At 40.0% G+C, this 24,370-nt stretch overlaps 1 protein-coding gene across 1 annotated transcript in view; it reads left to right on the top strand.

Annotated features, from left to right (window-relative positions):
* The window catches only part of LOC117519759 (neuroblast differentiation-associated protein AHNAK-like), a 47,942-nt gene that overhangs the window by 16,433 nt on the left and 7,139 nt on the right, over nucleotides 1–24,370 (top strand). The window contains exons 3-13 of the mRNA XM_034181009.1: nucleotides 6,019–6,074; nucleotides 6,207–6,360; nucleotides 8,693–8,907; nucleotides 9,004–10,984; nucleotides 11,081–11,173; nucleotides 11,801–12,317; nucleotides 12,816–14,788; nucleotides 15,800–16,301; nucleotides 17,795–18,292; nucleotides 18,791–20,657; nucleotides 21,633–23,496. Coding sequence (XP_034036900.1) covers nucleotides 6,207–6,360; nucleotides 8,693–8,907; nucleotides 9,004–10,984; nucleotides 11,081–11,173; nucleotides 11,801–12,317; nucleotides 12,816–14,788; nucleotides 15,800–16,301; nucleotides 17,795–18,292; nucleotides 18,791–20,657; nucleotides 21,633–23,496 — 9,664 coding nt within the window. The 5' untranslated portion in view covers nucleotides 6,019–6,074. The remainder of the gene's footprint in view (nucleotides 1–6,018; nucleotides 6,075–6,206; nucleotides 6,361–8,692; nucleotides 8,908–9,003; nucleotides 10,985–11,080; nucleotides 11,174–11,800; nucleotides 12,318–12,815; nucleotides 14,789–15,799; nucleotides 16,302–17,794; nucleotides 18,293–18,790; nucleotides 20,658–21,632; nucleotides 23,497–24,370) is intronic.

Genomic DNA, 24,370 nt, shown 5'->3' with positions numbered 1-24,370 from the left:
CAAGTCAAACTATTACTACTAATCATTCCATTTTGTGAACATGTACTTAATACTCAACCTGAATAAAATTGTGTAAAAGACACACTGCATTTTGAGTTACCGGTTTCATTGTGCTGTTTCTTAGTTGTGCAAGAATAATGTGCAGTTTTGTAAATTATTGCTATTTTTTAGTATTTTGTTTATTTTTCCTCATAAAAGTGGAATGTATAGTCAATATGACATGTGAAAGTGGATGCTCAAAGTTACCTTTTTAAAAGTTATTCTTTAATCAGACTTTAAATTAAAAATAAAAAAAAACATTTATATACAATATAGAATGCTGCTGGAATCTGATTTTATTGGGGGTTGGAGTGATAAATCATTAGTCGACCATTCACATATCTTTGTCAAAAGTTAAACTATTACAACTAATCATTCAGTTTGTGAACACATACTTGATACTCAATCTGAATAAATAGTGTAAAAGACACACTGCATATCAGCCAGAGAACACGTGTCCATTGTTTAGCCCTCCCTCCCTCTTGCATGCAAGCACACAAGCGACAACTCTAACTTTTTTGCATGATTTACCAGTCGTCTTACAACTGAAAACTCTAGTGCTAAAAGTACTGAAGTCACAAAATGTCCATTCTGGGAAAATCAAATCTGAAAACATTGGTGAGTCACAAAACCACCCATTAAAACTTTTGCTGTTTTTAATACGTTAATATTTTGCTTAGTAATTTGTGATGTCTAAAGTCTTTGTCAACAGGTTTTCAGCATTTTGAAACTTCATCGATTGTGAGATAGTGCTGATTTAGTTTTTGGACTTTATACTTTTTGCACCTGGATAGGACTTTGATGCTCCTGATCTGAAAATTAGGAAAGGCCTGTTTATTTAGACATTTCAAAATGAGTTAATATAATCCACCTAAGGACAATGAGCTTTTCAAAATCAGTTCAACCTCACAACTCTAAGTTGAAAACATTCAATTATTTCATCATGAACATCATCATATATGTCAGTTATAAGCGCAACAAATGAAAAATTCTTGAACATATTTCAAAGCAACCAAATCACCCAGTCCAATAATTGACATCTTTATCTTGAAAAATGAAATAAGCCTAACCAGGCAAATGTTTGTGGAACAGAACTCACTCACTCATCACTCTGTCATCTTCAACCGCTTATCCGAGATCAGGTCGTGGGGCAAAAAATAACTGTAAACACTGTTAAACAACAAAAGAAGAAGGGGAAAAAAGGAAAATAAAAATATTGTTAATGAACATGCCAAGAGCAAAATGGATACATTTTTAGTGTGTAAATCTACCAGCGAGAAGACAGAGTTTGGGGCAACCAAAAAAAGAAGGTAGAGGACGATATCTGCACTAAACAACAGGTGAGACTCGATGAGAGACTAAATATGTATAAAAGTTGAATTAATATTATTTATGTTAAAATGTGTTAGTTATGTCAAAGATGTTTAAAAACACACAGAAATGGTTTAAATGTTAAAAAACGAAGTTCACAATATGACAAAAGGCAAAAATAGAAGAATATAAAGTTTTTAAAAAAACACGTTTAAAATGTTTGAAATGGGCGTAAAATGTGTGAAAGAATAGAAAGTTCTTTAAAGACATGTTTAAAATGTTTACAAAGGCTGTAAAATGTGTAAATGCATAGAGTTCCTTAAAAACACATAAATATATTTAAAATGTGTTTAACGTGTAAAAGAATAACACACGAAGATCTTGAAATTGTGTGTACGTGTGTCGTGGGGAGCTATTCATTTGTTCTCTGACGGGGGGGCTCACTCTCCCACACTTTGAAAACCCCCTGGTCTATAGAACTGTCTGTTCTAACTCTTTTCAGCTTCATCACTGCCATGCTCCGTAACATTACCTTGGCTATGCAGGTTGTTCTAAAACAGCTTTAAATGTGCTGGTAAGGCAACATGTCTGCTGTATTTTGCCTCTTTGATTGCCAGTATAACTAAATATATTGCTCAATTCTTCACTTACTTTTGGGTCGACATCTTTTTGTCACCTTTCAGTGTGCTGAATAGAGATACCGGGGTACCCGGAATTTTGGTATTGATCCGATACCAAGTAAATACAGGCCCAGTATCGCTGATATCGACACCGATACCAACACCGATACCGATACTTTTTCATATTTAAGCTTCATAGATCCAAAGGATCCAAAAGACCTAGGATAGAATTTCACCAAACATTGTACATGACAACAGAATACTTTATTATCACAATCAACATTTTGTTTAAAAAATATCACTCAACACAACAAAATCTCCAGAGGTAGAGGGCTGACTCGAGGAGAGGGCTGAGTGGGCGGGCTAGGCTGATCCTACCTGCATGGCTATTGGCTGGCGCCACTGAGCCACGTGATGGTGCAACAAGAAAAGACCAGAGGGGGGAAGGTGCGCTGCTCCGTGTTGTGTGACACAGCGCAGCGCTGCTCTTACAGACAGAGAGTAGACTTTTATGAATCTGCGTGCGCAGCAGTCAGTGCGTGCAGGAGAGAAAAAAAGCTTGAGTATCGATCTTTTTACATGAGGATCGTTCAATATCAATAGCAGTGTTGGTATCGCTATTATCAATGTTAGAATCGATCCGCCCACCTCTAGTGCTGAAAGAGTCAGAGCAGTCAGCTGTCGTGGTCAGAATAATGTATTTATAACATAGAAGCACTAGACCTATGAACGTCTTGTCTACCAGAATATGATACAAATATGACATCAATATGGTAGAATATGAACCTGTTGTTTCAATAATGAAGAAAAGAGACAGGCACCTTTTCTGTCAAGAATGTTTATGTATTGGACGTAGTTACACAAATACAGCATGTTTCCATTCTCAGCATCAATGGTCTAAAATAGTGACTTCAGTGCTTTTAGTACCCAGGTCTTCTGAACCCCTGAAAAAAATTGTGCATTTTGTGTCAGTATTCTCATCAGTGGGGGCGCTAAAGATTTGCTCTTTGATTTCACAATATACAGCCTTTAAATTAATACTGGAGTTTACTACATCTCACGATTTGGGTGTTGTTCATCTCCATGTACTCTCACATGCAGTACAGACACAACGTCTTGCATAACTTACATTTATATTTTTGTGTTTTCTAATGAACATGTCAAAAACATTGGTGTTGTTTTGTTCTAACCTTGTTTAATACATTAATATTGTATTGAATATGGTCAGTGAATGTTGGAGACTATTTGCAAATGGCAGGTTGTTAAAATCTTGGCCTTACGTTTCTTTTGTTCCCAGCAACATATTATGTAGCAGAGCATACCTACTGATGAATGGCAACAGGATTTTTGAGTTCAATTTCAATTTTAATTTATTCATTTATATAGCGCCATCTCATGACAGTCACCCCAAGGCGCTTCACACAACACACAATTCATGACAGCACAAAGTAAATTAAAACAAAAAAGGGCACAATAAAAAGGTAAAACACAGTAAATAAAAATAATATATAATAATTATGACTAGTTACTGGAGTTATTGGTTTCATTGTGCCGTTTCATATTTGTGAAACAGTAATGCGCAGTTTTGTAAATTATTGCTATTTTTTAATATTTAGTATATTTTTCCTCATAAAAGTGGAATGTGCCGTTAATATGACATTCAAAAGTGGGTGATCAACATTTCCTTTTAAAAGTTATTCTTTATTCAGACTTTAAATGGAAAAATAAAAACCATTTATATTTGTGTATTTATATTTGCAAATAGTTTTTTTTAACTTTCATTTTTTGATACTCTGTGTACTTCTTACCCTGTGTGCTGCTATACAATGCTGCTGGAACCTCAATTTCCCTGAGGGAGTCTTCCCAAGGGATTAATAAATTCTATCTAATTTAATCTAAATGAACACATTATGTTTTCCAGCACACTTTTTTAAACAGGCTCCCAAAAAAATTAGAAGTTTAAAAGCCCTATCTCATTATATATTCCATTTATGTAAGCATAAATGGAATTTTCTGGAAATTTATAGAAGTAAATGGAAATAGATCACATAAACAAAAGAAAATAATGATATGCCAAGTGGATAAGGAGATAATTTCCCCTCATTGGCATTGAACACGTTGCCACCCAAAGTTGTATCTGAAAAACTATAGTTCGGTACAACAAAACTCCTCATCTGCTGTCCTAGCTGGGATGATTATGAACACACAGGCATCACTGCTGTGGTTCATTTCCTGTTTTCTTTTGTTCCATCCTGTCGATATGATCTCTCATTTAAAATGGTTGATTAGATACAAATGCTGAAAATATTTACATGCACTGAATGACGTTGCACTTTGAAGGAGTTGGCAGCATAAAGACAAATCATTCTTTCCATTGCCTATTAATGGAAAGCAAGATTTGTTAGTGCCTTGCTCTGCAGTACTGTTGATATGAACAAAGTGAATAAACACGCAAAAGCCTAAAGCGTAGTTTGACTAATCTTGCTAGTACAGATCAACGTGTTACAATTATGCCTTGTTAACTCTTGCATGGTGTTCGGGTATGTGGAACCCTTATCGTAAACATTGAAAACAGGTCCCACAGACTCCAGACACCATACAAGGTTCAAGAAAACAAATGACAACATGTGTTGGGTCAGTAGGCAGCGTAACTTTCCAAATGCTTCACTGATTTCGACCAAGATCCACAAATACAAACAATTGGTAGCCGTGTAAAAACCCAGCTCAGGCAGCTTTGGATATTTGAAGGGGTGTATTTTGGAAATTTTGGTATTAATGAAACAATGGGCTGTGTGGTTCAAAAAGGAATGTGGGTGGAACTCGTCAGCATGTTTGAGGAGGCATATTCACACCGAGAAAGATGTTACTGTGATGCTTGGTACTGTGCTTTACACACCGAAATATTAACTCATTTAGAATTTGAACAAACCTATGAAGATTTACCAGTTTGTTTGATGTGATTTAGCAGCCATGAGAAGAGGTCTTGGCAATAATGAAACTTGTGATATGGTAGAAATGAGAATGCTAAGATGCATGTGTGTAGTTACACTGTTAAAAAATGTTTGTACAGTTATAAACTGGCAACTGAGGTTGCCAGTTTAAAATATATAAATACCTTTACAGACAACATGCAAATGTTATCTAAATATTTTTTACTTCACAAAAAATATGTTGTATCATACATCAGTATTATTAACATTATACTGTTTGTAAGTATTTCCCCATTTAATGACAGGAGGAATGATTGATCATCATTGGAATGAATGATCATTCCTCTCTACAAGAGTCAAGACAGAAGTCAGACTACCAGAGCAAGAATTTTAGCTGAAGAAGCTTCTGCGATTTTAAGCGAAACATCCTCACGTCAAGCAACCCAGTCCAGTTGAAGATTCAAGCTTCTCTACTATCTAACCTTATGTAGAATTAAATTAGACACTATACCTGAGGTAACATTCATATTGTTTGATAAAATGGAATATGTGCAGTTGAAGAAAACTGAACGATTGCTGCCAAGGTGTATGTAATGCCCGCAACAGTATAAAGAATGACATGTGGAGGACCGACGCCATAAAAATTGCAGGGCAGCTACTCAAATATGTTACAATATATTTGACAATTTTTTGAAATGCTCGATTCTGGAAGTGTATTGGAATGTATAATGTATGTCCCCATGTGCAGGTGTGTTAATAAGCTTTAACTCTCATTATTCTCTGTATTGACATTGGAGCTGGGGTGTAGGTGGAGGGTTGGGTTGCTTGCCACGGGGCAGGGTGTGGTGTGAGTCTGACCAAATTTTGAGAAAACACAGACCACAACCAGGAGGGCATGAGATGACAGTTTGGTGTTGTGAACATGGATGCTATGCTGTCTAGTAAGGCATTACCACCATCTAGTGTGCACCTTTGACTCCTGCAACCATGACATGCAGAAACAGTCAATGTAATTCTATGACTGCTTTTGTGTTAAAAAAAATAATAATGTGCAAAGAGTCATAAATACTGCTATGCATTTTTATAACAATATCTTTTTTTCTCTTTTTTTTCCAAAGAGAAAGGCTAGTTCCTCCACACAAGTGTGACCACTACAAGAGGAAAACAAAACAAGGTATTTCATTAAATCACAAAAATGATCCCGTATTTTCATTTTTGTTTGTTTTCTGTAGACTTTAGCTGCAAGTGGAAAAGTATACTAATGCTACATGATTGGCGTATCATTTTTCTTTTGCTGTGTTTATAGATGGCAGAGGAAGAGGAAACCAGGGAGGTGCTCTTTCCAGATTGGGAGGGTCCTGATAAAACAGGCTTGACCATTGGACAGGTAGATGGAAGTCTCTTTGTCAAGGAGGTGAAAGGGGAATCACCTGCAGCGCGATCTGGAAGAGTATACAAAGGTAAGTTGAACAAAAACAATAATCTCTCTCATTATACAGCATATACATATGGCCATGACTTTTATCTTGCTCCACATCTCCTCTCTCACTTTTGTAATTTCACTCACCATTTTTTTCAGTGTAGCTATTGTAGATCTATAGAAAATCCAGATCCCTGAGAAAATTTGATGTTGCTGGGGTGTGCAGGTGAAGGGGACCATACTGTACAACAGAAGTAATACACCTCAGAAGCAAGACCCCAGGTTGCAGTGTAACTGCACCATAACTCTGACATAAACCAGCGTAAACCTCATGGTGCACAGCGTGTAGTTCGCGACTGCTCTGGGCACAACATAATTGAAATTCTATTGCCAAACCAATCACTGATGCATTAAATATACATCTAGGCCTTCAGAGTTGTAATCCCCCGATTAAATTCAATATCACATGATGCAACATCACAAATAGACATCACATGTATACAAAATTGCTGTCTTTATCAAATGTTACAAGAGTAGCGTGGTTCCAAGACAAGGCTCTGTGTGTATGGAGTGGGTGAAAGAGAGACCACCAATCAAGCAAAAATTCCATAAATGCAAATAACAGAATAGGAATTACACAGATTTCAGTCAAGGCGGTGGACATTATGTATGTGTCCACCTGATATACAGATGCTGCCCGAGCAAGACCACGTCTTTAACACTACAATCCATAGCCAGTAAAAATACAGAAAAATTAATTAAATTTAGCAAAACTGCGCATCACTTGAAGATAAAGTTTACGTGCCTTTTGTTCTTAAAAATGGTTCATTAATGGTTAATTAACATGTAACATGGTTGTTCAGTAGACAGCTGTTCATTAAAAAAGACAGCAAAATGAAAATGAGCTAAAAACCCTCAGTACAGCTAAAATGTAAACACCAAGAAAGAGTTTAAATCAATGAAAACATGAAATTTAAAGCTACTTTATATGAGAATAAAGTAGTAATTTTAAGACTTCAAGAATAAAGTTGTAATTTTACGAGAAAAAAGTTGTAATATTATGAGAATAAAGTCGTAACATTACGAGAATAAAGTCGTAATTTTACGAGAAAAAAGTTGTAATATTACGAGAATAAATTTGTAATTTGACGAGAATAAAGTCATAATATTACAAGAATAAAGTCATAATATTACGAGAATAAAGTCATAATATAATATTTAAACTTTTTTCTTGTAATATTATGACTTTTTTCTCGTAATATTACGACTTTATTCTCGTAAATTATGACTTTTTTCTCGTAATATTCCGTCTTTATTCTTGAAGTCCAAAACAAAAAAAAAAATTAAAAAAAAAGAAATTCAATGTGGCCCTAAACCTCCGTTGTACAAACTCATTCTAAATTGCTAACATAAAAAATCCTTTATTTAACAAACATGGCTCTCTGATGAGATACCTGTAAAAGCTTATGAGCTATGGAGTATTAAAGAGCACACCCAACACAGTAAACTCAAAATTTGACTGGTTAAATAATATGACAGTCATCAAAATGATCTCCATTTCACAACTCAGCATCAATAAATTAAAATTTCCATGTGTCACATGAAGCAGCACAGTGGATTAGTGATTAGCACTGCTGCTTCACAGCAAGAAGGTTGTGGGATCGATTCCCACCTGTGGCCTTTCTGTGTGGAGTTTGCATGTGCTCCCTGTGTTTGTGTGGGTTCCTTCCGGGCGCTCCGGCTTCCTCCCACACTCCTTGGATTGTAAACTTTAAATTGTCCGTAGGTGTGTGTGCAGGTGTGAATGACTTTGATTATGATTGATTATGTGGCCATGGGAAAGACTGGCGTCCCGTCCAGGGTGTGCCGCACCTCACAGCCTATGACTGCTGGGGTAAGCGGGTATAGAACCTAGATGGATGGATGTGTCACATGATGTATTAAGGAGCAATAGAGTTCTCAACCAGTAGTTCATATGACTTCATATTTAGTTATACAAGTTAATTGAATAGTTTTAATGGTAATGGTCCCTGAAGTTTTTTCATTCAGGTTTTAACATTCAAGAACCAGATTTGAAAATAAAAATAGTCCTTATTAATATCTTGATCAAACTAGATAATTATTAAAGGGGTTCCATAGTGTTTAAGGTTTCATGCTAAACATCCCCAAAGTCTCTCCAGTATTTCCTGCTATAAACATAATTTGAGCCTGACACAGGTCATTTTTTTTTAGTTCTGTGACATGTACAACAAATGAATTACACTTGTGGCACCCAAATGTCTATCAGTGGCCCTGGTACAAATTACAGGTGGGGGATACTAGGTAGGTGTGCTTTCTTATTTTGCTCATTTCTGTCTTAACTTAATTAACAGGTGATCAGATAGTGGGTGCCACTATCTACTTTGAGAACATGAGCTCAGAAGAAACAGCTGAACTACTGAAGACACTGAACCAACACAAGGTTGGACTGAAACTACAAAACAAAGGAGACAAATCGCCCCTAGGCACACCGTGTCGCTCACCTGTGAGCACTCTGACATGGGAAGGCAAGATGCGACATGGGAGCACAAGTCCAGACATCATCTTGGTGAGATTTTTTTTTTTGCATTTCATTTCATTGAATTAATTTATTTTTTTATACATGCACTGGCTCAATATGCATTCCATTTTTTTCAATCAACAGAGCGGTGATGATGAGGACTACAAGAGAATATACACAAAAAAGATTAAGCCACGGCTGAAATCTGAAGAACTTGGAGATGGCGTCGATATACGGACTGAACGGCATAGCAGCACAAGCAGTGATGGCAGTACCATTACGACCATCACTCGTCGCATTACGACCTACACCTTAGACATGCCGAGTGGGGATATCCCCCCTCATACCCTAACTGCACACGGCAGCCCTTCAGGTAAAACGGGAACAGATGATGGAGTTTTTCTTCAGAGCAGCTCCTCTCTCACGTCGCAACATGTTAGCTCCACAGAGAAGCAAAGGGGCACAAGAGGGGCTTGGATAGCAGACACCACAGATGAAAAGAACGATAGAGGTTCAGAGCTCATTATTAAAGGCCCAAATCTTGGAAGAGAAAGCCAGGAAAGCTTTGGGATCTCAAGTCAAAGTGGAGAGCAAGGATATGGAAGCACACATATATCTGAAGCAAGAATGACAATAAGAGACAGCACAAACAGGACAGTAGTCAGGACAGAAGATTCTGGTCCAGCTTCAGCCAGTGTTACTTCAGGCATCAGTTTAATCAAGGGTGGAAATGTAAATCTGACAGGTCCAGAGGTGAAAGGTAATATTAATGTCAATCTTTCAAGCAAAGGAGGTGCACAGACAGGTGGAATAGACACAAAAGCTGCTTTTAGTGCAAAAGGGGGCACTATAAGTGGCTTTGAAAAACCAGCCATCAAGATGCCAGGATTAAGAATGACAGGAGACAATAAGGACGAAGCAAGTATTGAGGTTAAACTTGCAAAAGCAGACGTTGACCAAAATGTACCCCAAATAAATCTAGCAGGTCAAGAAATTCATATCAAAGGTTCAGCTGCTGAAACTGAACACTACAAGGTACCCAAAGACAGTATTACAATTCACGATGTCAGTACTGGAAGGCAGGAAAAGGAGTTAAATACACTCCAGATAAATATACCAGGACAAGGTGTTGAAAATATAGCAGCTGGAATTAAAATTCCAAAACATATTGGCATCAAAAGAATAAATGTCGATATAAACACACCTGAAGCTGATCTTAAAGGTTCTGTTGCTGGCACTGAAGAGAACAAGGGTGGAGTCAGTATGCCTGAAATCAAAGTGCCATCACTTTCAAAAGCACAATTTTCTGGTCATGACATAGATTTGAATGTGAAAAGTCACAAAGTGAAAGGTGAAGTTGATATCAATGTTCCCCCAGCTGGTTTTCGTGCAGGAGTCCTTGACATTGAAGTGCCAGAAGTTGAAACTGGGGGTCTGAGTAGCAATATCAAAGAACCAAAGTTCAAAATGCCACCAGTTTCAACACAACCAATTCAGATGCAGGAGGTGAATTTGAATGTTAAAGGTCCCAAAGGAAAAGGAGACATTGATGTGTCTTCTCCAGACATTGAAGGAGACATAAAGTCTACAAAGGTTGATGTTAAAGTTCCAGACATTGATATTGCAGGGCCTGGTGGCAAATTTAAAATGCCTAGTGTCACAATGACATCAGTTGGATCAATTGGCTTGAAAGGTCCAAAAGCAGATGAGCCTGAGACTGAAATCAACATTTCCAAAGCAGACATTGGCATGCAAACACCTAAAGGAGATACTGAAGGACCAGAGGTTGGCATGGAGGGCCCAAGTGTAAAGATTAAAGGACCAAAATTAAAAATTGCATCAATTTCAGCACCAGATATGAATATGCCTGAAGTGAATGTGAATCTAAAAGGTCTGAAAGTAAAAGGAGATGTTGATGTGTCTGGGCCAAAGCTTGAAAGAGACATAAAATCAACAAAGGTTGAAATTGAAGGTCCAGCCATTGATATTGCAGGCCCGGAGGCTGTATTGAAAAAGCCCCAGATAAAAGGGAAAGGTCCTGATGTTGTTATCAATCTTTCAAAAACAGATATTAATATCAAAGCACCTGAACATGATATTAAAAGTCCAAAAGTTGACATTAAAGGTCCTAAAGTGGAGGTTCCTGGTGTGAATATCAATGTTCCCAAACCTGACATGAAAACAGATGGTGATTGGAAAAGGTCAGGTGTTGAACTTGAAGGCCCTAAGGGTGGATTTAGTCTGCCTACAACCAAAATGCCATCAATTCCAGCACCAAACATTACCATGGCCAAATTTGATTTGAATATGAAAGGTCCCAAAGTAAAAGGAAATATTGATGTGTCTGCTTCAAAGATCGAAGGAGATATAAAACTACCGGAGGGTGAAATCGAAGGAAAAGCAGGAGTTAATGTGTCTGTGCCAAAAGTTGAAGGAGACATAAAATCACCAAAGATGGAAATTGAAGGTCCAGAAATAGCTATTGCAGGGCCTGAAAGTGGATTTAAAATTCCAAAGATGACACTGCCTAAATTTGCACTTAAAGGTTCAAATGTCGAGTGTCCTGATGTTAATGTCAATGTTCCCAAAACTGAAACAGATCTAAAAGAACCTGTTATTGAGACAGATGTTGCTATTTCAGGGCGTGAAGGTGGATTTAAAATGCCCAAAATCACAATGCCATCAAGTGGTTTTAAAGGCGTGAAAGGGGAAGGTCCTGATGTTGATATCAATCTTCCAAAACTGCCAACAGTTAGTATTAAAGGTCCGAAAGTGGAGGGTCCTGATGCTAACATCAAAGTTCCCAAACCTGACATTGATATCAAAGGACCAGATGTTGACATTGAAGGGCCCGGTGGTGGAATTAGTCTGCCCACAATCAAAATGCCATCAATTCCAGAACCAAACATAAACCTGCCCAAATTTGATTTGAATGTGAAAGGTCCCAAAGTGAAAGGAAATGTTGATGTGTCTGCTCCAAAGATTGAAGGAGATATAAAACTACCTGAGGGTGAAATTGAAGGGCCAGACATTGACATTTCAAGTGCCGGGGGTGGATTTAAAATGCCCAAAATTAAAATGCCAAAAATGAATATTAAAGGTCCAAAAGTGGAGGGAGGTGACGTTGACTTCGATCTTCCCAAAGCCGATGTGCACATGACAGCGCCTGATGTTGATATTGAAGGGCCTGAGGGTGGATTTAAAATGCCCCACTTCAGTCTGCCAAAATTTGGCTTGAAAGGTCCCAAAGTCGAAATGCCTGATGTTGATATTGATCAGCCCAAAGCAGACATCGATATCAAACTGCCTGAAGGTGATATCAAAGGACCAGAGGTTGATATCGAGGGTCCTAGTGGGAAGATCAAAGGATCAAAGTTCAAAATCCCATCTATTTCAGGGCCAAAGATTAAGATGCCAGATGTGGATTTGAATTTGATTGGTGCCAAAGGAAAAGCAGGAGTTGATGTGTCTGTTCCAAAGATTGAAAGAGACATACAACCACCTGAGGTTCACACTGAAGGGCCCGATATGAATATTTCAGGCCCAGCGGGTGGATTTAAAATGCCCAAAATCCCAATGCCATCAATTGGTTTTAAAGGCATGAAAGGGGAAAGTCCTGATGTTGGTATCAATCTTCCAAAAGCAGACATTGATTTCAAAGCACCTGAACTTGACATGAAGAGTCCAAAATTTGAGATTGAAGGGACAGATGGTGGTTTGAAAATGCCAGACATAAAACTGCCAACAGTTAGCATTAAAGGTCCGAAAGTGGAGGGTCCTGATGCTAACATCAAAGTTCCCAAACCTGACATTGACATCAAAGGACCAGATGTTGACATTGTAGGGCCCGAGGGTGGAATTAGTCTGCCCACAATCAAAATGCCATCAATTCCAGCGCCAAACATTAACCTACCCAAATTGGATTTGAATATGAAAGGTCCCAAAGTGAAAGGAAATGTTGATGTGTCCGCTCCAAAGATTGAAGGAGATATAAAACTACCTGAGGGTGAAATTGCAGGGCCAGAAATTGACATTTCAAGCCCAGGGGGTGGATTTAAAATGCCCAAAATTAAAATGCCAACAATGAACATTAAAGGTCCAAAAGTGGAGGGAGCTGACGTTGACTTTGATCTTCCCAAAGCCGAGGTGCACATGAAAGCGCCTGATGTTGATATTGAAGGGCCTGAGGGTGGATTTAAAATGCCCCACTTCAGTCTGCCAAAATTTGGCTTGAAAGGTCCCAAAGTCGAAATGCCTGATGTTGATATTGATCGGCCCAAAGCAGACATCGATATCAAACTGCCTGAAGGTGATATCAAAGGACCAGAGGTTGATATTGAGGGTCCTAGTGGGAAGATCAAAGGACCAAAGTTCAAAATCCCATCTTTTTCAGGGCCAAAGGTTAAGATGCCAGATGTGGATTTGAATTTGACTGGTGCCAAAGGAAAAGCAGGAGTTGATGTGTCTGTTCCAAAGATTGAAGGAGACATACAACCACCTGGGGTTGACATTGAAGGGCCAGACATGAATATTTCAGGTCCTGCAGGTGGATTTAAAATGCCCAAAATCCCAATGCCATCAATTGGTTTTAAAGGCATGAAAGGGGAAGGTCCTGATGTTGGTATCAATCTTCCAAAAGCAGACATTGATTTCAAAGCACCTGAAATTGACATTAAGAGTCCAAAATTTGAGATTGAAGGGCCAGATGGTGGTTTGAAAATGCCAGACATAAAACTGCCAACAGTTAGCATTAAAGGTCCGAAAGTGGAGGGTCCTGATGCTAACATCAAAGTTCCCAAACCTGACATTGATATCAAAGGACCAGATGTTGACATTGAAGGGCCCGAGGGTGGAATTAGTCTGCCCACAATCAAAATGCCATCAATTCCAGCACCAAACATTAACCTGCCCAAATTTGATTTGAATATGAAGGGTCCCAAAGTGAAAGGAAATGTTGATGTGTCCACTCCAAAGATTGAAGGAGATATAAAACCACCTGAGGGTGAAATTGAAGGGCCAGACATTGACATTTCAAGCCCTGGGGGTGGATTTAAAATGCCCAAAATTAAAATGCCTACATTGAATATTAAAGGTTCAAAAGTGGAGGGAGGTGACGTTGACTTCGATCTTCCCAAAGCCGATGTGCACATGAAAGCGCCTGATGTTGATATTGAAGGGCCTGAGGGTGGATTTAAAATGCCCCACTTCAGTCTGCCAAAATTTGGCTTGAAAGGTCCCAAAGTCGAAATGCCTGATGTTGATATTGATCGGCCCAAAGCAGACATCGATATCAAACTGCCTGAAGGTGATATCAAAGGACCAGAGGTTGATATTGAGGGTCCTAGTGGGAAGATCAAAGGACCAAAGTTCAAAATCCCATCCTTTTCAGGGCCAAAGGTTAAGATGCCAGATGTGGATTTGAATTTGACTGGTGCCAAAGGAAAAGCAGGAGTTGATGTGTCTGTTCCAAAGATTGAAGGAGACATACAACCACCTGGGGTTGACATTGAAGGGCCAGATATGAATATTTCAGGTCCTGCAGGTGTATTTAAAATGCCCAAAATCCCAATGCCATCAATTGGTTTTAAAGGCATGAAAGGGGAAGGTCCTGATGTTGGTATCAATCTTCCAAAAGCAGACATTGATTTCAAAGCACCTGAAATTGACATGAAGAGTCCAAAATTTGAGATTGAAGGGCCAGATGGTGGTTTGAAAATGCCAGACATAAAACTGCCAACAATTAGCATTAAAGGTCCGAAAGTGGAGCGTCCTGATGCTAACATCCAAGTTCCCAAACCTGACATTGACATCAAAGGACCAGATGTTGACATTGAAGGGCCCAAGGGTGGAATTAGTCTGCCTACAATCAAAATGCCATCAATTCCAGCACCAAGCATTACCATGCCCAAAATTGATTTGAATATGAAAGGTCCCAAAGTGAAAGGAAATGTTGATGTGTCCACTCCAAAGATTGAAGGAGATATAAAACCACCTGAGGGTGAAATTGAAGGGCCAGACATTGACATTTCAAGCCCTGGGGGTGGATTTAAAATGCCCAAAATTAAAATGCCTACATTGAATATTAAAGGTTCAAAAGTGGAGGGAGGTGACGTTGACTTCGATCTTCCCAAAGCCGATGTGCACATGAAAGCGCCTGATGTTGATATTGAAGGGCCTGAGGGTGGATTTAAAATGCCCCACTTCAGTCTGCCAAAATTTGGCTTGAAAGGTCCCAAAATCGAAATGCCTGATGTTGATATTGATCGGCCCAAAGCAGACATCGATATCAAACTGCCTGAAGGTGATATCAAAGGACCAGAGGTTGATATTGAGGGTCCTAGTGGGAAGATCAAAGGACCAAAGTTCAAAATCCCATCCTTTTCAGGGCCAAAGGTTAAGATGCCAGATGTGGATTTGAATTTGACTGGTGCCAAAGGAAAAGCAGGAGTTGATGTGTCTGTTCCAAAGATTGAAAGAGACATACAACCACCTGGGGTTGACATTGAAGGGCCAGATATGAATATTTCAGGTCCTGCAGGTGGATTTAAAATGCCCAAAATCCCAATGCCATCAATTGGTTTTAAAGGCATGAAAGGGGAAGGTCCTGATGTTGGTATCAATCTTCCAAAAGCAGACATTGATTTCAAAGCACCTGAAATTGACATGAAGAGTCCAAAATTTGAGATTGAAGGGCCAGATGGTGGTTTGAAAATGCCAGACATAAAACTGCCAACAGTTAGCATTAAAGGTCCGAAAGTGGAGCGTCCTGATGCTAACATCCAAGTTCCCAAACCTGACATTGACATCAAAGGACCAGATGTTGACATTGAAGGGCCGAAGGGTGGAATTAGTCTGCCCACAATCAAAATGCCATCAATTCCAGCACCAAGCATTACCATGCCCAAAATTGATTTGAATATGAAGGGTCCCAAAGTGAAAGGAAATGTTGATGTGTCCACTCCAAAGATTGAAGGAGATATAAAACCACCTGAGGGTGAAATTGAAGGGCCAGACGTTGACATTTCAAGCTCCGGGGGTGGACTTAAAATGCCCAAAATTAAAATGCCTACATTGAATATTAAAAGTCCAAAAGTGGAGGGAGGTAACGTTGACTTCGATCTTTCCAAAGCCGATGTGCACATGAAAGCGCCTGATGTTGATATTGAAGGGCCTGAGGGTGGATTTAAAATGCCCCACTTCAGTCTGCCAAAATTTGGCTTGAAAGGTCCCAAAGTCGAAATGCCTGATGTTGATATTGATAAGCCCAAAGCAGACATCGATATCAAACTGCCTCAAGGTGATATCAAAGGACCAGAGGTTGATATTGAGGGTCCTAGTGGGAAGATCAAAGGACCAAAGTTCAAAATCCCATCTATTTCAGGGCCAAAGATTAAGATGCCAGATGTGGATTTGAATTTGACTGGGACCAAAGGAAAAGCAGGAGTTGATGTGTCTGTTCCAAAGATTGAAGGAGACATACAGCCATCTGAGGTTGACATTGAAGGGCCACATATGAATATTTCAGGTCCTGCAGGTGGATTTAAAATGCCCAAAATCCCAATGCCATCAATTGGTTTTAAAGGCATGAAAGGGGAAGGTCCTGATGTTGGTATCAATCTTCCAAAAGCAGACATTGATTTCAAAGCACCTGAAATTGACATTAAGAGTCCAAAATTTGAGATTGAAGGGCCAGATGGTGGTTTGAAAATGCCAGACATAAAACTGCCAACAGTTAGCATTAAAGGTCCGAAGGTGGAAGGTCCTGATGCTAACATCAAAGTTCCCAAACCTGACATTGATATCAAAGGGCCAGATGTTGACATTGATGGGCCCAAGGGTGGAATTAGTCTGCCCACAATCAAAATGCCATCAATTCCAGCACCAAACATTAACCTGCCCAAATTTGATTTGAATATGAAAGGTCCCAAAGTGAAAGGAAATGTTGATGTGTCCACTCCAAAGATTGAAGGAGATATAAAACCACCTGAGGGTGAAATTGAAATGCCAGACATTGACATTTCAAGCCCCGGGGTGGATTTAAAATGCCCAAAATTAAAATGCCTACATTGAATATTAAAGGTCCAAAGGTTGAGGGAGGTGATGTCGACTTCGATCTTCCCAAAGCCGATGCGCACATGAAAGCACCTGATGTTGATATTGAAGGGCCTGAGGGTGGATTTAAAATGCCCCACTTCAGTCTGCCAAAATTTGGCTTGAAAGGTCCCAAAGTCGAAATGCCTGATATTGATATTGATCGGCCCAAAGCAGACATCGATATCAAACTGCCTGAAGGTGATATCAAAGGACCAGAGGTTGATATTGAGGGTCCTAGTGGGAAGATCAAAGGACCAACGTTCAAAATCCCATCTTTTTCAGGGCCAAAGGTTAAGATGCCAGATGTGGATTTGAATTTGATTGCTACCAAAGGAAAAGCAGGAGTGGATCTGTCTGTTCCAAAGATTGAAGGAGACATACAACCACCTAAGGTTGACATTGAAGGGCCAGATATGAATATTTCAGGTCCTGCGGGTGGATTTAAAATGCCCAAAATCCCAATGCCATCAATTGGTTTTAAAAGCGTGAAAGGGGAAGGTCCTGATGTTGGTATCAATCTTCCAAAAGCAGACATTGATTTCAAAGCACCTGGACTTGACATTAAGAGTCCAAAATTTGAGATTGAAGGGCCAGATGGTGGTTTGAAAATGCCAGACATAAAACTGCCATCAGTTAGCATTAAAGGTCCGAAAGTGGAGGGTCCTGATGCTAAGGTCAAAGTTCCCAAACCTGACATTGATATCAAAGGACCGGATGTTGACATTGAAGGGCCCGAGGGTGGAATTAGTCTGCCCACAATCAAAATGCCATCAATTCCAGCACCAAACATTAACTTGCCCAAATTTGATTTGAATATGAAAGGTCCCAAAGTGAAAGGAAATGTTGATGTGTCTGCTCCAAAGATTGAAGGAGATATCAAACTACCTGAGGGTGAAATTGAAGGGCCAGACGTTGACATTTCAAGCCCCGGGGGTGGATTTAAAATGCCCAAAATAAAAATGCCAACACTGAACATTAAAGGTCCAAAAGTTGAGGGAGGTGACGTTGACTTTGATCTTCCCAAAGCCGATGTACACATGAAAGCACCTGATGTTGCTATTGAAGGGCCTGAGGGTGGATTTAAAATGCCCCACTTCAGTCTGCCAACATTTGGTTTTAAAGGTCCCAAAGTCAAAATACCTGATGTTGATATTGATCAGCCCAAAGCAGACATCGATATCAAACTGCCTCAAGGTGATATCAAAGGACCAGAGGTTGATATTGAGGGTCCTAGTGGGAAGATCAAAGGACCAAAGTTCAAAATCCCATCTTTTTCAGGGCCAAAGGTTAAGATGCCAGATGTGGATATGAATTTGACTGGTGCAAAAGGAAAAGCAGGAGTTGATGTGTCTGTTCCAAAGATTGAAGGAGACATACAACCACCTGAGATTGACATTGAAGGGCCAGATATGAATATTTCAGGTCCTGCAGGTGGATTTAAAATGCCCAAAATCCCAATACCATCAATTGGTTTTAAAGGCATGAAAGGGGAAGGTCCCGATGTTGGTATCAGTCTTCCAAAAGCAGACATTGATTTCAAAGCACCTGAACGTGACATTAAGAGTCCAAAATTTGAGATTGAAGGGCCAGATGGTGGTTTGAAAATGCCAGACATAAAACTGCCATCAGTTAGCATTAAAGGTCCGAAAGTGGAGGGTCCTGATGCTAAGGTCAAAGTTCCCAAACCTGACATTGATATCAAAGGACCGGATGTTGACATTGAAGGGCCCGAGGGTGGAATTAGTCTGCCCACAATCAAAATGCCATCAATTCCAGCACCCAACATTAACTTGCCCAAATTTGATTTGAATATGAAAGGTCCCAAAGTGAAAGGAAATGTTGATGTGTCTGCTCCAAAGATTGAAGGAGATATCAAACTACCTGAGGGTGAAATTGAAGGGCCAGACGTTGACATTTCAAGCCCCGGGGGTGGATTTAAAATGCCCAAAATAAAAATGCCAACACTGAACATTAAAGGTCCAAAAGTTGAGGGAGGTGAGGTTGACTTTGATCTTCCCAAAGCCGATGTACACATGAAAGCACCTGATGTTGATATTGAAGGGCCTGAGGGTGGATTTAAAATGCCCCACTTCAGTCTGCCAACATTTGGTTTTAAAGGTCCCAAAGTCAAAATACCTGATGTTGATATTGATCAGCCCAAAGCAGACATCGATCTCAAACTGCCTCAAGGTGATATCAAAGGACCAGAGGTTGATATTGAGGGTCCTAGTGGGAAGATCAAAGGACCAAAGTTCAAAATCCCATCTTTTTCAGGGCCAAAGGTTAAGATGCCAGATGTGGATATGAATTTGACTGGTGCAAAAGGAAAAGCAGGAGTTGATGTGTCTGTTCCAAAGATTGAAGGAGACATACAACCACCTGAGATTGACATTGAAGGGCCAGATATGAATATTTCAGGTCCTGCAGGTGGATTTAAAATGCCCAAAATCCCAATACCATCAATTGGTTTTAAAGGCATGAAAGGGGAAGGTCCCGATGTTGGTATCAGTCTTCCAAAAGCAGACATTGATTTCAAAGCACCTGAACTTGACATTAAGAGTCCAAAATTTGAGATTGAAGGGCCAGATGGTGGTTTGAAAATGCCAGACATAAAACTGCCAACAGTTAGCATTAAAGGTCCGAAAGTGGAGGGTCCTGATGCTAACATCAAAGTTCCCAAAACTGACATTGACATCAAAGGACCAGATGTTGACATTGTAGGGCCCGAGGGTGGAATTAGTCTGCCCACAATCAAAATGCCATCAATTCCAGCGCCAAACATTAACCTACCCAAATTGGATTTGAATATGAAAGGTCCCAAAGTGAAAGGAAATGTTGATGCGTCTGCTCCAAAGATTGAAGGAGATATAAAACTACCTGAGGGTGAAATTGCAGGGCCAGAAATTGACATTTCAAGCCCAGGGGGTGGATTTAAAATGCCCAAAATTAAAATGCCAACAATGAACATTAAAGGTCCAAAAGTGGAGGGAGCTGACGTTGACTTTGATCTTCCCAAAGCCGAGGTGCACATGAAAGCACCTGATGTTGATATTGAAGGTCCTGAGGGTAGATTTAAAATGCCCCACTTCAGTCTGCCATCATTTGGCTTTAAAGGTCCCAAAGTCAAAATGCCTGATGTTGATATTGATAAGCCCAAAGCAGACATCAATATCAAATTGCCTCAAGGTGATATCAAAGGACCAGAGGTTGATATTGAGGGTCCTAGTGGGAAGATCAAAGGACCAAAGTTCAAAATCCCATCTTTTTCAGGGCCAAAGGTTAAGATGCCAGATGTGGATTTGAATTTGATTGGTACCAAAGGAAAAGCAGGAGTTGATGTGTCTCTTCCAAAGATTGAAGGAGACATACAACCACCTGAGGTTGACATTGAAGGGCCAGATATGAATATTTCAGGCCCAGCGGGTGGATTTAAAATCCCCAAAATCCCAATGCCATCAATTGGTTTTAAAGGCATGAAAGGGGAAGGTCCTGATGTTGGTATCAATCTTCCAAAAGCAGACATTGATTTCAAAGCACCTGAACTTGACATTAAGAGTCCAAAATTTGAGGTTGAAGGGCCAGATGGTGGTTTGAAAATGCCAGACATAAAACTACCAGCAGTTAGCATTAAAGGTCCGAAAGTGGAGGGTCCTGATGCTAACATCAAAGTTCCCAAACCTGACATTGATATCAAAGGGCCAGATGTTGACATTGTAGGGCCTGAGGGTGGAATTAGTCTGCCCACAATCAAAATGCCATCAATTCCAGCACCCAACATTAACCTGCCCAAATTTGATTTGAATATGAAAGGTCCCAAAGTGAAAGGAAATGTTGATGTGTCTGCTCCAAAGATTGAAGGAGATATAAAACTACCTGAGGCTGAAATTGAAGGGCCAGACGTTGACATTTCAAGCCCTGGGGGTGGATTTAAAATGCCCAAAATTAAAATGCCAACAATGAATATTAAAGGTCCAAAAGTGGAGGGAGGTGACGTTGGCTTCGATCTTCCTAAAGCTGATGTGCACATGAAAGCACCTGATGTTGATATTGAAGGGCCTGAGGGTGGATTTAAAATGCCCCACTTCAGTCTGCCAACATTTGGGTTTAAAGGTCCCAAAGTCAAAATGCCTGATGTTGATATTGATCAGCCCAAAGCAGACATCGATATCAAACTGCCTCAAGGTGATATCAAAGGACCAGAGGTTGATATTGAGGGTCCTAGTGGGAAGATCAAAGGACCAAAGTTCAAAATCCCATCTATTTCAGGGCCAAAGGTTAAGATGCCAGATGTGGATTTGAATTTGATTGGTACCAAAGGAAAAGCAGGAGTTGATGTGTCTGATCCAAAGATTGAAGGAGACATACAACCACCTGAGGTCGACATTGAAGGGCCAGATATGAATATTTCAGGTCCTGCAGGTGGATTTAAAATGCCCAAAATCCCAATGCCATCAATTGGTTTTAAAGGCATGAAAGGGGAAGGTCCTGATGTTGGTATCAATCTTCCAAAAGCAGACATTGCTTTCAAAGCACCTGAACTTGACATTAAGAGTCCAAAATTTGAGGTTGAAGGGCCAGATGGTGGTTTGAAAATGCCAGACATAAAACTGCCAACAGTTAGCATTAAAGGTCCGAAAGTGGAGCGTCCTGATGCTAACATCAAAGTTCCCAAACCTGACATTGATATCAAAGGGCCAGATGTTGACATTGTAGGGCCTGAGGGTGGAATTAGTCTGCCCACAATCAAAATGCCATCAATTCCAGCACCCAACATTAACCTGCCCAAATTTGATTTGAATATGAAAGGTCCCAAAGTGAAAGGAAATGTTGATGTGTCTGCTCCAAAGATTGAAGGAGATATAAAACTACCTGAGGGTGAAATTGAAGGGCCAGACGTTGACATTTCAAGCCCTGGGGGTGGATTTAAAATGCCCAAAATTAAAATGCCAACAATGAATATTAAAGGTCCAAAAGTGGAGGGAGGTGACGTTGGCTTCGATCTTCCTAAAGCTGATGTGCACATGAAAGCACCTGATGTTGATATTGAAGGGCCTGAGGGTGGATTTAAAATGCCCCACTTCAGTCTGCCATCATTTGGCTTTAAAGGTCCCAAAGTCAAAATGCCTGATGTTGATATTGATAAGCCCAAAGCAGACATCAATATCAAATTGCCTCAAGGTGATATCAAAGGACCAGAGGTTGATATTGAGGGTCCTAGTGGGAAGATCAAAGGACCAAAGTTCAAAATCCCATCTTTTTCAGGGCCAAAGGTTAAGATGCCAGATGTGGATTTGAATTTGATTGGTACCAAAGGAAAAGCAGGAGTTGATGTGTCTCTTCCAAAGATTGAAGGAGACATACAACCACCTGAGGTTGACATTGAAGGGCCAGATATGAATATTTCAGGCTCAGCGGGTGGATTTAAAATGCCCAAAATCCCAATGCCATCAATTGGTTTTAAAGGCATGAAAGGGGAAGGTCCTGATGTTGGTATCAATCTTCCAAAAGCAGACATTGATTTCAAAGCACCTGAACTTGACATTAAGAGTCCAAAATGTGAGGTTGAAGGGCCAGATGGTGGTTTGAAAATGCCAGACATAAAACTGCCAACAGTTAGCATTAAAGGTCCGAAAGTGGAGGGTCCTGATGCTAACATCAAAGTTCCCAAACCTGACATTGATATCAAAGGGCCAGATGTTGACATTGTAGGGCCTGAGGGTGGAATTAGTCTGCCCACAATCAAAATGCCATCAATTCCAGCACCCAACATTAACCTGCCCAAATTTGATTTGAATATGAAAGGTCCCAAACTGAAAGGAAATGTTGATGTGTCTGCTCCAAAGGTTGAAGGAGATATAAAACTACCTGAGGGTGAAATTGAAGGGCCAGACGTTGACATTTCAAGCCCTGGGGGTGGATTTAAAATGCCCAAAATTAAAATGCCAACAATGAATATTAAAGGTCCAAAAGTGGAGGGAGGTGACGTTGGCTTCGATCTTCCTAAAGCTGATGTGCACATGAAAGCGCCTGATGTTGATATTGAAGGGCCTGAGGGTGGATTTAAAATGCCCCACTTCAGTCTGCCAACATTTGGGTTTAAAGGTCCCAAAGTCAAAATGCCTGATGTTGATATTGATCAGCCCAAAGCAGACATCGATATCAAACTGCCTCAAGGTGATATCAAAGGACCAGAGGTTGATATTGAGGGTCCTAGTGGGAAGATCAAAGGACCAAAGTTCAAAATCCCATCTATTTCAGGGCCAAAGGTTAAGATGCCAGATGTGGATTTGAATTTGATTGGTACCAAAGGAAAAGCAGGAGTTGATGTGTCTGTTCCAAAGATTGAAGGAGACATACAACCACCTGAGGTCGACATTGAAGGGCCAGATATGAATATTTCAGGTCCTGCAGGTGGATTTAAAATGCCCAAAATCCCAATGCCATCAATTGGTTTTAAAGGCATGAAAGGGGAAGGTCCTGATGTTGGTATCAATCTTCCAAAAGCAGACATTGATTTCAAAGCACCTGAACTTGACATTAAGAGTCCAAAATTTGAGGTTGAAGGGCCAGATGGTGGTTTGAAAATGCCAGACATAAAACTGCCAACAGTTAGCATTAAAGGTCCGAAAGTGGAGGGTCCTGATGCTAACATCAAAGTTCCCAAACCTGACATTGATATCAAAGGGCCAGATGTTGACATTGTAGGGCCTGAGGGTGGAATTAGTCTGCCCACAATCAAAATGCCATCAATTCCAGCACCCAACATTAACCTGCCCAAATTTGATTTGAATATGAAAGGTCCCAAAGTGAAAGGAAATGTTGATGTGTCTGCTCCAAAGATTGAAGGAGATATAAAACTACCTGAGGGTGAAATTGAAGGGCCAGACGTTGACATTTCAAGCCCTGGGGGTGGATTTAAAATGCCCAAAATTAAAATGCCAACAATGAATATTAAAGGTCCAAAAGTGGAGGGAGGTGACGTTGGCTTCGATCTTCCTAAAGCTGATGTGCACATGAAAGTGCCTGATGTTGATATTGAAGGGCCTGAGGGTGGATTTAAAATGCCCCACTTCAGTCTGCCAACATTTGGCTTTAAAGGTCCCAAAGTCAAAATGCCTGATGTTGATATTGATCAGCCCAAAGCAGACATCGATATCAAACTGCCTCAATGTGATATCAAAGGACCAGAGGTTGATATTGAGGGTCCTAGTGGGAAGATCAAAGGACCAATGTTCAAAATCCCATCTATTTCTGGGCCAAAGGTTAAGATGCCAGATGTGGATTTGAATTTGACTGGTGCCAAAGGAAAAGCAGGAGTTGATGTGTCTGTTCCAAAGATTGAAGGAGACATACAACCACCTGAGATTGACATTGAAGGGCCAGATATGAATATTTCAGGTCCTGCAGGTGGATTTAA

Source organism: Thalassophryne amazonica, chromosome 11 (genome assembly GCF_902500255.1).
Source record: "Thalassophryne amazonica chromosome 11, fThaAma1.1, whole genome shotgun sequence".
Lineage (NCBI taxonomy): Eukaryota > Metazoa > Chordata > Actinopteri > Batrachoidiformes > Batrachoididae > Thalassophryne > Thalassophryne amazonica.
Note: the sequence above shows the minus strand (reverse complement) of the source record. Positions and strands in the feature narration are given on the sequence as shown.